The 15,112-nt window shown below is 40.8% G+C and overlaps 2 protein-coding genes across 7 annotated transcripts in view; both read right to left on the reverse strand.

Annotated features, from left to right (window-relative positions):
* LOC121513254 (NLR family CARD domain-containing protein 3-like) overlaps window positions 1–15,112 on the reverse strand; it is a 945,231-nt gene that overhangs the window by 455,175 nt on the left and 474,944 nt on the right. The gene's annotated exons all lie outside the window — the stretch shown is intronic.
* The window catches only part of LOC121513252 (vacuolar protein sorting-associated protein 13B-like), a 481,863-nt gene that overhangs the window by 127,042 nt on the left and 339,709 nt on the right, over window positions 1–15,112 (reverse strand). For all 3 annotated transcript variants that reach the window (XM_041792863.1, XM_041792864.1, XM_041792862.1), the window contains exon 38: window positions 13,290–13,685. In XM_041792863.1, coding sequence (XP_041648797.1) covers window positions 13,290–13,685 — 396 coding nt within the window. The remainder of the gene's footprint in view (window positions 1–13,289; window positions 13,686–15,112) is intronic.

Genomic DNA, 15,112 nt, shown 5'->3' on the forward strand with positions numbered 1-15,112 from the left:
TAAAGTTTTGTTTTCAGTCATGTCAGAAGAAAGAGCCAGCTTCTTCAGCTGTGAACTGGGAGCCAATCCCATTCTACCTCTTAGCCCCTCCCCTTCCTCTACCCCCTCCCCTTAGCCCTTGAATCAGAGTGGTAAGGGGTAGGGGGTGAAAACCCTCCCCTAAGAAACGAGACGCCACTTAAATGCTGTTCATCATCACACAGTGCTGACACACAGCTGCGTCATCGAAGGTGACAATAAAGTTTCAACCATCTCGTTCAAACTGTGTTGATCTTCTCCATGTATTTATAGTTAACAGTCCTGGTTTAAACCTGTACATACTGAAAATACAACAAAGCCCCATCCCTGTTAGTTAAAGACTGAATACATGAGAAAACACAACTGTTGTATTTTCTATAATCAGTGCTGAAAACTAGCGATGCACAATGAATATTTTTGAACCATCACTAATAACCAATACTCCTGATGGCTGATAATCGATAAGAACAGATCTTTTTTTTCAACTGTTGATTTAAAAAAAAAATGTATGTTTGATGTATTTGTGCACATCTGGGGGTAAGAAGGGGTTAATATGTAGTGAGCAAAGATATTTATAACTAATTCTAACATAAAAAACAAAGAATTCTGACTTTGGTACATTTGTGTACCAAACAAAGAAACAACATAAACAACTGACAAACATTTTTCCCCTTTTCCCTTGAAATGAATTTGAGCATCTTGTCAAGTGGACAAATCTGACATTTCAATCAACTAAACAAGGATCAGCTGACTCATGTCAAATCAGACATGGATGACAGGCTGTCATGCTTAACAAAGGGAGATGTTTGAGGGTCGGGGTTCTTATTTTTTCCTGCACAAGTCAGAAATAAAGAGAGCTGATGTTTTACATAAATATCAAATTATGCACCGACAGAAGTCATATCAGAAATGAAATATTAAAAATGTTCAGTCCACCATGGTCTGTGGCTAAACTGTTCCTAACGTCGATCAGACTGAATGAAATCACGTCAAACAGAGCAGGCAGGGATACGTCTATGAAAGCAGCAGTGGATCAGGAGATTGTCAGACTGATTTTGTTATTATTAGCTTTTGAATCAGCACTCTGCCTGGTATAAGCTGTTGGCTTGGTAATGCCTGCGGCTAAGGCTAGCGGCTACTGCTGCTTCTTTTTAATCTTGTTAGGATGAAGACTTTTAAGTGACCTATAAGATCTGTTGTGTTAAAACTCGAAGACTTCATCCACTCTTCAGGATCTTTGCGGGGCAAATCTTACAATCGCTGTTGTGTTATCCTCCCCATAAATACTGAATAACTCCAGCGTGTTTTTAGCCTCTTTGCTCTGAAGCTGCTTCCTCTACTTCTCTGGTGCTTAACAGCGGGTCACCCACCGCGGCGCCACCTACTGTTTTTGGAATGTAAGAAAGTAAACAAACGCCTTTGTTATCAGTGGATTTTGTTGTTTAACATTTTATTATCGCAATAATAGAAACATGTAAAATATATTCAATATCGGCTGATAATTTTTAAAGCTGAGCATGATGGAAAATTCATCATAGCCCTTGATTTCAAGTGTGGTCCTGGAAAATCTTCATTTCGAGCAGTGTTAATTTTGGCAGCTTTTCTAATTTTAGTCTTAGTTTTAGTCTTTAAATGAAATTCATTTAATTTTAGTCACATTCTAGTCATTTCTATCCTTTTTAGTTTTAGTCCATAAAAGTCCTCACATTTTAGTCTTTACTTTTAGGCCAAGCATTTATTCTCTTGTCTAAATCTGGTACCAAATCATGGTAGTGTGTTCTCTGCGCCCTGCCAAACCTGGGGTCCCTGCTTTCTACAGCTGAGAGGCAGAATAGATACAGATGCTTTGCTTTTTGACAGGTTTACCCACAGTGGAGAAATATCATGGATTTTGAATGTCAGATGAAAACTACATTACATTTGAGTCTAGTTTTAGTCATCTTGACAAAAACTAAAGTTAGTTATTGTCAGTTTTAGTCACCACAGATGTATTTTTGTTAGTCTTAGGCTGGCCACACACTACAGGATTTTAAGCCCGATTTGGGGCAAGATTTGCCTCTCCCGGCAATCGTGGGGGCGTATACCGACTGGAGCCTCGTCGCAAACGATTATTTGTCTAAGTAGTCTGCATATGTGTGGTTTCAACGCGATTAATTTACTGCTCCAAATTGCATCGTAGCCTCTCAAACCTGGAATCGTAAATATCAAACATGTTTGATATTTATGATTCTAGGTCGTAGCTCTGCTGACAGAGTAGCCGAAACAACCAACAATCAGCAAGCACGCCGGGTAGCGTCACCAAACGGATCATATGTACTTTCACCGCTCACAACCATAAACACAACTGTACCTTAACTCCAGCCAGAATTTCATCCTGAGTCTTTTCCTTGTTTTATGATTGTTGCTGCACCTGGAACGCACGCCAGGACAGCCTGTTGTGGAGGGACAGCAAGACGGTATCAACAGACATCCATGTTTTGTTGTTTTTTCTGAAGTCATGTGATCACATGAGGTCGTAGGCAGGTCAGCAGGTGTGATCCAGTGATCTGACAGTCTGGCTGAGTCGTCAAGTGTGTGCGTTCAGAGGATTAAAGCTGAAAAATCTTTGGAAATTGTCCTGAAGTTTGTGGTCTCCCACAGTTTTAAGATTTCAGATTAAAAACACGTCTAGTGTGTGGCCGGCCTTAGTCTAGTTTTTTGTCAAAAAAAAAAAAAATAGGCTGTTGTTGAACATTTCTAGTCATAGTTCTAGTCGACAATTTACACTGGTTTCAAGCGCTATGTAGCCCTCGATTTAAAAGAGAACTGGGACGCCCCTGCACCTGACGTGATGAACAAAACCAAGGATAAAGGCTAAGATAAGGGGTAGAGGGGAGAAATGGGGTTGACTGTTATTCATGTGACAGCTTTCACTGCATTTCTCCACATTTAGAGTAACTCCAGTCTGCAGTGGTGTGTTTTCACTCAACACATACTCTTCATCTCTTTATTTACTGACTTTTTCTTAAAATGCAGCATTATGCAGTGCTGTGTAAAATGTTGAGTCATTTTGAACATGTTGAACATGTCAGAACAAACAGACAAAGACGCTGCAAACAGAAAACAGCACATTTGGTCTGAAGTAGAGGGCTTTTTTGATTTGGTGTGACCACAAGTAGTGGTTAAACAAAAACCACACCCTAGTTATTAGCTAGCTTTATTAACTTTATATAAACATATAACTATTTAATGACAGCTTAAACCTTCAATGTTAACTTTATAAAGGAAGTGGAGGTCAAATGTTCACTAGTTTCTGGCATTTTGACCCTTCAGCTGAAATTGGAGCTTCAAAACATACCTAAATACAAAAGTAGATGTCTAAGCCTCATAATTTCAGCCTTGTTGTGGGTACCTGGAGTGTTGGTTGGTCCATGTTTGAGTGCGTGACCTATAATAATGAAATAACTGGATTCAGTAACCTAATGTCAGAAAATATGACCATGCACAATCTCACTCTTTGCCAGCCATATTTTCTTACCAGTAAAAAAGCGCTCACGTTCCCATCCTTCCCAGTTAAACATATAACACTTAAGGAACAAAGTGGGTGGTGGGAAACAGGGTGGAAAGAAACTCTGCTTCGTATGAAATACAATTTTGGCAAACACTTGGGCAAGATTAGATAAGATGGGAGGCGTTGATTTACCGTGTTGGTTTCTCCCTGGCAGCCGTTATCTGACCACTGCCTGCTGATTTATACCACCACTTATATGGAATCAATTAAGGGAAGCCTAAAGGAGTCATTACCTAACGAGCAGAGGCCCCTGAAGACTCTTGGGGATGTACGAGTGATAGAAGTAATATACTGTCACTCACTACAGTAATACACTATTCACTCACCACAAGACCACTATAGGACACTAGAGGAAACTGGTTTCTTAGTGGGGGATGTTGATGGTCAAAATGGCACAACGCAGGGAGCTGTGTGTCATCCAAGCCATTTCACAGTTACTAATGAGAGTTGATGAGTTACACATGGCTTCAGTGACAACTGCAGTGCAAAAGAAAATGCAGTATGAAAGATCCGTGTTTATTTCTTAAATCTCCCTCTAAAAATGATTTCATCAGAGGATTACATGTATGAACGTACAGCTATTATTTCCTTCTTTGCTGTTGCCCTGATGGGTCCTGATAAAAAATTCTCTGTTTTAGATTCAAGCATGTCTGATACCTTTATACAAACACATAAAGTAGGGCTGTGCAGATTAATCCCATTAACTGCAATTAATTAATGTGCATGAAACTAATATCCCAATTAATTGCAATATTTATTGTCCTTTCAACACACTTTGTTTAAGCTACAGCAGTGTCTCCCTACAGCTGAGTGATGAGAAATAAAACCACTGCTGCTCCTTAATGTCTCATTTCATTTTAAAACACTCACATATGAGTAGACAAGACAAACATCTGAACCTCAAACAGTTTCCTTTTCACTACTACTTTAAATCTATAACAAGTTCCTTTTTCTGCGGCGAAGTTCATGTTAAAATCAGAGCTGTCAGAGTGAACGTGTCGATAATGTGTTAAATTAAATCAGGGGTGTCAAACTCAATTGCAGGAGGGGCCTGGATTCTGGATTCAGGTTTAACCTGAGGGCCTAACAGGGTCACCTTTTTAACCATAAACTGCCAACCTCATTTCACCAGCAATAAAATATGACAAATTAAACTTTAAAAAGATTTAGAAAGTATTAGAAAGAAAGTCAAAATCATGAATTTAGAAGGTCAAAAAGTGTAATCATGAAACTAAAAGTCAAAATATGATTCAAATTTTTAAACTGTAAGTCTAGAAATTCAAACTATGGGATTGTGAAGTCAAAATATGGAGTTGAAAATATGAGATAAAATACAAAATCATCAGTTAGAAAGGTCAACATATGAATTAACAAATAAGAATTATAAATCTTTAAGCTCAAAATATGATATGAGAAGTCAAAATTATGAGCTGAAATGCTCAAAGTACAGAATAAAAGGTCAAAATCCTAACTTTGAGTCCTAATTGTGAGATGCAAAAAAGAAAATATGAAACTAAAACACAAATTAAATTTTTCCCCACATTCCTGACTTCTTATCTAAATACTTTTACTCCTTACTTTTTCAGATTTTATGACTTAACAAGGATATCTTTAATCATCAAGGACGAGTTCACATTTTTATACTTGAGGAAATCTGCAGACCTCAGACTGACAGGACAGTTAGAACAGAAATAAGATAAAATCTAGTGGGCCAGATTTAACTGTTCCATGGGCCGGATTTGGCCCCCAGGCCTTGAGTTTGACACCCCTGACTTGAATTCATTTTAACTGCATTATTTTTTGGTCCTACCATTAAAGCATGCATGTTCTGTTTGACCCTCGACCCATCCCGTAGTTTGCCAGATCAGGAAGCGTAGTGATGTTGGTAGCAAGCGAGCAGAAATGGATAAGACACAGAGAATTCTGAATGGTTCAGCTTTAAGATCATGCCTGATATGTGAGAGCCATTACTGTCAGTAAAATACTAAAGGGCTTTCTTGTCTTCATGTATGCTCTCACTGAGACTTCTCCCAGTAATCTGTAGCGTTATTCTCTAAATGTATTTATTCTCTCTGTTTTCTATCATTCTGTTTTGAGCCCTCTTGGTGTAAAGGGATGTTTCTGTGAGCCTTTATTTTCCCCATGTGAGGCTGAAGCTGTCTAACTCCGGCCCTGACCACACCCCTCTCAGGAAACGGATGCGCCACTCCTAATGTTACAGACACTTTCATTCAAAGCTAAGGACCTGACTGGAATTTGAACCACTAATCTCCCAGACCAAAGTCAGCAGGATAACCCACTGAGCTATCCAGCATCTCAGCTGGTAGATGAGAGGAAGATCAGGAGAAGAGGGTGGAACTTTCTTCCAAGCAGGGAGCGCCAACTGAACCTGGGGCAGGGCTAACTCCCCACATGACATCATGAGGGGAAAATCTGAGAACGGCTTGTTTCAGCACACATTTTCTGAAAGGTGGAGAAAGAGAGGGAAAGGAATGGATGTTTTTGGTACTTGAGGGGATTGTGGACAGACCAGGGGCACATATTTCTGTTAGAAAAACCTGAATAAGTGATTTTTGCATAATATGTCCCCTTTAACTGACCATGTTCTTTATGTACACGTGTGATGATGAGATCTGTTCAACAGAGCAGTCTTAACTTAAGCTAAATAGAGAACTTTTTGGTCATTATCTGTCATTGTTTTGGGTTGCTAACATAAACAGACATTTGCATAAAGAAAGCATTTCTGTCCACTTGTGTGTTGATAAAGGTTTTTAAATACAGCATGATTAATTAATTTAACTGAGAAAGTTGTGAGATTAATCTTGATTAAAGTTTCTTGACAGCCCTAGTTAAAACCATCAAAAATATAAAAGCAGGTCTGTGTCCAAACAGGAAGTCATTCACCTTTAGTTTAAACAGTAAAAGTGAAAGAGAGAGAAACACCAATGATGGCACTAGCATGCTCATGAAAGGGACAGAAGTGTGCACTGGTAACAGCCTCTGTCGTTACCTTTGTGTGTGTGTTCTTAGGAAATCAGGGGCACTCCATGGCAGTCTGATGGAGAGTTGAGAGATCAGGGAGGGTCTTGTTTCATTGACTTTAGACATATGTTCTCTCTTGCCTCTGCACCTCTCTCCTTTCTCTCACTGAACTATAAATGCCCCTACCTTGGGGAGTGGTGAGCCGTGGATGGAGGGAGGAATGCAGGGCTTCCACTTGCTTTTCATTAACACAGGATCTGGTAACACACCTCACTGTCAACCTAATCCTCTCTCTCTCCATCTTGTCCCCTGGCAGAGGGGGCTTCTACGACCAGGTACAGAGCCCCAGATGTTCCATGTATAAGAGAGGGGGGTGGATGACAGGGTTTTCACCCCCTTGCAACTATGGAAGTTCACTGATGAAGACAGGATGGGCTGGGATAAATGCAATGGCATGTACTGAGGTGACCCTGTTACTGCTCAGCCTTATTTCTCATGCTTTTCCCTTCCTGTCCAATCAAAGATCTCCTATTTTTCTCAGCCTCTCACTCTGGACTTTATTTCTGCCTTTTGTAAAGTACCTGATTACATCATAATCTTGGTGGCCCCATGCACATCCTGTCCCCTTGTCCTTTCTGGGTCAGATGTGTCTAAAACTGAATGCCTCTTCCTGGTTCACTGTCAGACTATCAGCATAGTCAAGATCTTCTAAAATGAAGCTGGCTCTGGTACTCCTATGGTTAGTTTGTGACAGACTGTGGGAATAATAACTAGGTTATGCAAAGACAGAGTCAGTATATTCTGAGGTTAATGTTAGAGGACTAACAGCAGGCTGGTATGAGCGTAATGGCTCCAAAGGGTTTCGTGTGGAAATACAAAAGAGCTCTAATGAGAGAACTTCACTCTCAAGACAAACTTTTCTCAGTGTGTAATGAAGTTAGTTTTAAATAGTAGTTATATTGTGATGCAAAAAGTTACAAGTAGCATAGAAAGTCTTAAATCTTCCAGATGGTTTGCTTTGATAACTCCTACAGAAAACCTACGAACCTTATGAAACAGACGGCATGAACAGAACCATGTCAGACTGCACGGCTAAATTCCTGGCCCGTCTTGGCCGACAGCCTGGTCAGACTACGAGAGAGAACCTGACCGCTTATCATATGCTGATGTCACTGCTGTCTCTGCAGTTGTCAGGTTGTCAGGGGGGCGGGTCAAAGAGCGTCAATCACTCTACAACAGAAGCACTCTGTGTGATTGTAAAAAGAAAACAGAAAAAAGAAAACAACAAACATGAAACAATTATGGATTTGATTATGGGTTAGTGATAACGATTACTAATGTATCAAAAGGAGGACGATTGTGGCGCAGATGGTCTAGAAGTTTAAAGGGGACATATTCTACCCTTTTAAGACAAGTTTATATCGGTCTCAGAGGACCCCATAACATGCCTATGAAGTTTGTTGGTGGAAAAAACACTCCTGTCTTGTATTTTTGCATGTCTAAAAACCCCTCTGTTTCAGCCCTGCTCAGAATGAGCTGTTTCTGTGTCTGTGGCTTTAAATGTTCATGAGCTGTCTGACTCCGCCCCTGACCATGCCGCTCTTAGGAAATGGATGTGGCTTAATGGATGTGGTTCTCCTGACCCTCCAGGATCAGGAGAGGAGGGCGGAACTTTTTTCCAAGTGGGGAGGGCCAGCTGACCCTGGGGGGTGGGACTAACTCCCCACATGACATCATGAGGGGAAAATCTGAGAACGGCACATTTTTCCTGAATGGTGGAGAAAGGGTAGGTTGGTGGGAATGGATTTTTCATATTCTTGTGGGGATAGTGGACAGGCCAGGGGCACATTCAAAGTGCTTTAAAAAGCATTTTTTGCATAATATGTTCCCTTTAAGGCGCACCTCATGTATGCAGGTGGTCTGGGTTCGAATCTGGCCTGTGGCCCTTTCCCACATGTCTCTCCCTGCTCTCCCGTCCCCATAGCTCAAAAGAAATCTTAAAAAAAGGAGGACAATATGGACTGGCTCTCCTTCAAATAGAACTTAAGGTATGCATAAAATAAGGTCTATAAAACAAAATAAAATGCACACATTAATTTCCTGGGAGGGAGAAAAAGTAGGGACTCTGGTAAATGATGATGCACAGATAAGGAGCAAATGTTCTCCTGTTGGGTCAGGGTGTCAAACTAGACAACTGTGTTAGAGTATTTCTTGTTTATTCATGGTCGCAGGATGTCCTGGATGCGCCAATTATTATGTCACACTACAAGAGGTTTGACAATGATCTGTGACGCTGCAGTTGGACCTAAATATGACTGAATTTGTGCAGTCTGAGCCGGCCTTTACATGAATAAATTTACTCTCTGGATGAGCTGTATTTCCTTCTAGCTTAAGCTGTATTTTGTCCTATTCTGATAAGTCATATATGACCTGATCCACTCCATCCTGACGCTCTCTTTCCCATCGCTCCGTCTCTTTCTCGTGTTTCCTTACACACTGGCATAATCCTGTGTTCTGCTCAGGATGTGGTCCATCAATCCTAGCCTGCCACTGAGGATCAGCAGAGCAGCGGCAGCAGCAACAGTAGTTGTAGCAGCAGAAAGACTACATTCTCCTGTCTTACATCCCTCATGTAGCGCTCTCCCAGGGGGGCCATTCCAGCTGACTTATTGTGGCAGCTCAAACACTCAGCCTCACACAACAGACATCCTAGCCTTTATCTCTGTAAAATTCCAAAGGTATCAATTTTCTGAGGTACAGAGTGCACTGGAGAGGCTGCTGTGTTGAGTGATGAAGTTGGTGCAGCGAAGGCTAAAAGTCAGTAGATACATCTATTATCACTAGCAATCAGTAAGTGTAATTGAAGACAGTTTGTCTCCTTTTGATGGCTACAAATCTGGAAACACTATGTGGAGAAGTCCTGAGGGAGAACAGCAGAGATCTGTGAGTGTGCTAAATGTATCATCAGTAAGAGGGAAACAACTGCATGCAGGGAAAAAAACTATTTCAGTTAAGCGTTTCCTACTGACACCTTTTATAAAAGTCTGTCGTTTTAGAGGGATTAGAGCTTTTTAAAATTTTAATGTGTTCTATGTTAAGCTCCAAAAACCATTCAGAAATGAGGCAAAAAGACAAAATATGAGGGCCTGATCTGATATGATGGAGGATTGTAAACCATCAGTCACGGACTTAAATGTTGGCACCCCTGGAATTTTTACAAAAAATACACAATTTCTCCCAGAAATTGTTGCAATTGCAAATGTTTTTGGTAAACATGTGTTTATTTACTTTATGTGCATTGGAACAACAAAAAAATCTGAAGAAAAAAGACAAAATTGACATAATTTTACACAAAACTCAAAAAATGGGCCGGCCAAAATTATTGGCACCCTCAACTTCATATCTGGTTGCACACCCTTGAGAAAAAAATAACTGGCCAATCACTTCCTGTAACCATCAACAAGCTTCTTACACCTCTCAACTGGAATTTTGGACCACTCTTCTTTTGCAAACTGCTCCAGGTCTCTCAGATTTGAAGGGTGCCTTCTTGCAACAGCAGTTTTGAGATCTCTCCATATGTGTTCAATGGGATTTAGATACAGACTCATTGCTGGCCACTTCAGAACTCTCCAACTTTGTCTCCAACCATTTCTTGGTGCTTTTTGAGGTATGTTTGGGGTCATTGTCCTGCTGGAACACCCATGACCTCTGACCCAGACCCAGCTTTCTGACACTAGGCCCTACATTTCAGCCCAAAATCTTTTGATAGTCTCCAGATTTCATGGTTCCTTGCACACAGTCAAGGCACCCAGTGCCAGAGGCAGCAAAACAACCCCAAAACATCTTTGAACCTCCACCATGTTTGACTGTAGGTACTGTGTTCTTTTCTTTGTAGGCCTCATTCTGTTTTCTGTAAACAGTAGAATGACATGCTTTTCCAAAAAGCTCTACCTTAGTCTCATCTGTCCACAAAATGTTCTCACAGAAGGATTGAGGCTTACTCAGGTACATTTTTGCAAACTCCAGTCTGGCTTTTTTATGTCTCTTTGTCAGCAGTGGGGTTCTCCTCGGTCTCCTGCCATAGCACTTCATCTTATTCAGATGACCACGTATGGTCCCAGCTGACACTTTTGCACCCTGAGTGCATTTTTCTCTTCCGTCCACGTCCAGGGAGATTATCCACAGCTCCATGGGTTATAAACTTCTTGATTATATTACACACAGTGGACAAAGGAATTTCTAGATCTCTGGAGATGGTCTTGTAACCTTGAGATCGTTCATATTTTTACACAATTTTGCTTCTTCAGTCCTCAGACAATTCTGGGCTCTTCTTTCTCTCCTCCATGCTTGGTGTGACACACACAGGCACACAACACAAAGGTTGAGTCAACTTTTAGACGTTCTAACTGGCTTCAGGTGTGATTTCTAGATTGCCAGCACCTGTTACTGCCACAGGTGAGTTTAAATGAGCATCACATGCTTGAAATAAAATGATTTGCCCACAGTTTTAAAAGGGTGACAATCATTTTGTCCTGTCCACTTTTTGAGTTTTGTGTCAAATTATGTCAATTTGTTTTTTTCTTCTGCTTTTTTGTGTTGCTCTAATGCACATAAATGAAATAAACATGTGTATACCAAAACCATTTGTAATTGCAACAATTTCTGGGAGAAATTGTGTATTTTCTGTAAAAATTCTAGGGGTGCCAATACTTTAGTCCATGATTGTATCAGGTATTTCACAGAGAACTCTCAAAAAGAATGAACTGTGCTGAGAGAATCTGGATCTGCATGTGAAAGAATGTCTTTAAAAATCTTTTTGATGTAGAAAAGAAAGGCGATCATCATGGACAGACAATTCTTTTGTAAATGAGTTGGAGGAGATCAGCTTTCATACAAGTACAGTTGTCTCGTGTTCGTTCTTTTTCCACTGAGGCGCATACAAAGCCTCAAATGTGTTTATCAAAAGCAACAAATCACACATGGCTGAAGGCGGAAAAGCTCGAGAAAATCAGAGCAGGGCAGCAGCGCTGAGTATTGTGTCACTGTGCAGTTATGCAGATTTTAGTAAACAAAGTGCAAATTGTTTGAGGTTTTAATTAACATTTTTGACAATCATTTTATCTGAAGTAACTCTATATAACAACATCTGTCAAACAGATGCAGGCACTCAGGGAGCCCAGCTCCAGCTCTGTCCTGTCTCCTTTCAAACCCACTGCTCAGGGATCGTCCATGCTGTATCATTTACTTGCAGAGAGATCAGTCAAACATTTTCTAATTTTCTATTTCATGTAGGCCCTTAACTTTCTTTGTCATTGTGTTTCTATCTGTCATCCAGTTGCTAAAAATAGCAGACACTAAAACTCAGCCAAAAGTCCAGAAGAAAGTGCCTCAGCTCATACCGATGGAAACTGGGAGACTTCTGATTCTGTCCTAATGGAAACCCTCTGATGCCTCCTGTCAGTGCTGATGAAGGAAGGGTTTGGACTTAGACTAAAACAAACATTTCACTCCCGCACAGAGATATGCATAAACCCTTGAAAATCTCTCTCTTACGCCCTGATACACGCATGTCCATGCAATCAAACACGCACATTCTCACAACAGCTTCAGATCCAAGACTAACATAAACATCTCATTTTACAGTTTACTGACGGACCTTGTTTTTGGCAGATGAGGGCTTCACTCGCATGTGTAAAAAATGAACTGTGATACAAATAACAATGGAAGCGACACGGGACTTCAGTTACCAAGTGACTAAACGACCACGTGTCAGACTTTTAAAAAGGAAGCCAAATCACATGTGCTTCAAAAACAGGAAGGTCTAGGGTCAAATCCTGATCTAAACATGCATAGACTACAGATATTTATATGGACCCCTTAACTCACCGTTTCAAAATAACTACAGTGAATTTGGATTTATTCTTGTCATACAGCGCCAGGTGCATTCCTTTAAGCCCTGTGGAGTTTGTCCGTTATCATCTTTAAGTTAGTACAGTACATGTATTTTATTTTGAAAGTTCCTGGACTGGTTCATTCATGCTCAGTGGACCAGTGTCCATGTCTGACTGGGTACCAGACACAATGAAAAGTACATTACATTTAGTTTACTGGGCCCTGTAATTACAAAACGGGCTGCTGTCATGTCAGTTGTCGTTGATGTAGTTTCACCTTTCAGCCACATTTGAATCCCCTTTTACCACTTAAAATGCCCATTTTTTACCACTTTAACCCATTTTTACCACTAATTTCTCATTTTTGGCATTTCTAAGCCATTTCTGCTACATTTAAAAAACAATTTCACCACCTTTCCCACCATTTTTTGCCATTATTAACCCATTTTAGCTATATTTTTTTTTACATTTTTAAGAGGGCTAGTTACTACAAAAATGAATAAAAATGTGTTTCTTTGATAAGAGTGGTTATTATTCAGGTAAGATCTAAAATACCACAGCTTAACTTTACAATGGATCATTATTTTGCTGGCCCCCAGTTTGGCTGGGCCCCAGAAAGCTCTCCCATTTTTCCCTCCTCATGGGCGTCCTTGTCTCCACATGACTATTCTTGAATATTCATGGCTGTGTTCAGCCACCTTCAGGTACAGTGGGGGTCCTTGGTCTCTGGCACCTTTATTCTGGGGGTCGTGGGCTGAAAAGGTTGAGAACCCCTGCACTAGTGTACCTTTCTTTCCATGGTTAAATACATTTAAAAACACATTTAAAAAGGTCACAGTTTTACTGACCTTCCATCCGAGTCCCAGACTTCATGTCCAGGCTTCCCGTCATTGCCGACACAGTCACGGTCACACTGGGCCTGACTGGGTGGGCCTCCGTCTCCAGAACGACCACAATCTGGGCCGTGTGAACAGAGACCCTGTGGAAGGAGAGTGCTGTGGCTCTGATGATGCCGGCTTTGTCCAGGGCAGAGGCCTGATGGTGGGGGTCGGAGGGAAAGGGATAGGTCCTTGGCAGAGTCCTCACTGGGGAGGAATGGGTGCTGGAGGCAGCAGCCGGAGTCTTGCTTGTACTGTCCCACATATGATTCGGTAGGACCTTCTCCAGGTAGGCTTTGGACTGCTCAAGCTTTGCCAGTGTGGGGTTGATTTTCAGGGGCCGTGATAGCTCCACGTTCATCTCAGCTGTGGATGGAGATGAGAGGAAACTGAGTCAATAACAGATTAGGTGAAGAGAGACTGGGTTATGAAAGTGTCAGCAAAACTTTAAAACAAGCTTCCTTTATAACAGTTTCCACAGTCTCTCTCAGACAGTGTATGGTTTTATCTCTAACACACAGTGATAATAAAAAAGAAAGGAAAAAACAGAGGTAGAGACAGCAAAGCTACCTGGTAGGTAATAAAAACAGTTCAATTTAATGATTAGGGAAATAATGTAGATCCTTTAATGTCCAGTATTGGATAAACTCTGTGGGCAGAGGGGCCTTACTCTGATTTGGTGTCTAACCCAAAGAATATTGATTGGGATAATATCAATTAACATGTTTCTGTTCTTTTAGATGGTCCATCTGTAGGGATGCACAATATTATCGGCAGTATATCGGTATCGGACGATAATAACATGTCATAATTAAACGCACGCACACCGGACGTGCGCAAACTTAACATGTCAGCTGTGTGTGTGAAGTTTGAGGTGAGGGAACAAGACAGCAAAGTAGCTGTTAGCATCACTTGTAAAGTACATGTGATGCAAGGAGGAGCATGACAACATGCCTTTAACACCACCAGTTTAATTTTGCATCTAAAAAAACCGTCACCCTGATGACTACAAGGACTTTCTTAAGATAAAGAATGACAAAACTCGTCAACAGCCTCAGTCATTCAACAAAGCTAAAAATACAGCAGCGACCACCCAAAGGTGAGAAGCTGAACAGGAAAATCATTGAATTTAAAGCTCTTGATAATCAGCCTTTCAGCATGGTAGAATAAACAGGCTTCCGCAAGCCCTGCTACGTTATACCTAGCAGACGCTTACAGCCTTATCTGAACTGCAAAACTTCATTTCCAGTTATGTAGAGAAGCTCCTGGTTAAAGCTAAACATATTAGCTTCACCACAGATATAAGGACTGTTAGCATGTTGAGCCTCACTGCCTCAGTGGGTAGATGAGGATTTCACTCTTAAAAGCCTGTCCTACAATCATAGGAGTGCTCTGATAACATGTTTCAGATATGGAAAATAGAGGAAAAGACTATGCATGTTGTGCTACGTGACAGTGAAACATGGCAAAAGCAATGACAGACTTCTGTGTGCCAAAGTCTCCCGTGCACACTTGAAGGTGCACGAAGGTGTCCTGTCTCCAGTATTGGAGATGTGGGTGTCACTGTGTTGTTACAGAGCTGTTTACAGTGAAACGCCCATTAAACTTGGTTGCTTAGTTAGTTTGTGCTGTTTACAGCAGAATCAAAGCGCTACTTCAGTTGAAGTTTTATTTCTTTTGTTCATCTTGAGTCTCAAAAATTTAAAAGCATATTTAAGCTCTGACCTATTGCTAGATTTCTTGCACTTAAGAATCTGTCTTTTTGTTGTTGCTGTTTAATAATAATAATAATA

The sequence above is a fragment of the Cheilinus undulatus genome, linkage group 8 (assembly GCF_018320785.1).
Source record: "Cheilinus undulatus linkage group 8, ASM1832078v1, whole genome shotgun sequence".
NCBI lineage: Eukaryota > Metazoa > Chordata > Actinopteri > Labriformes > Labridae > Cheilinus > Cheilinus undulatus.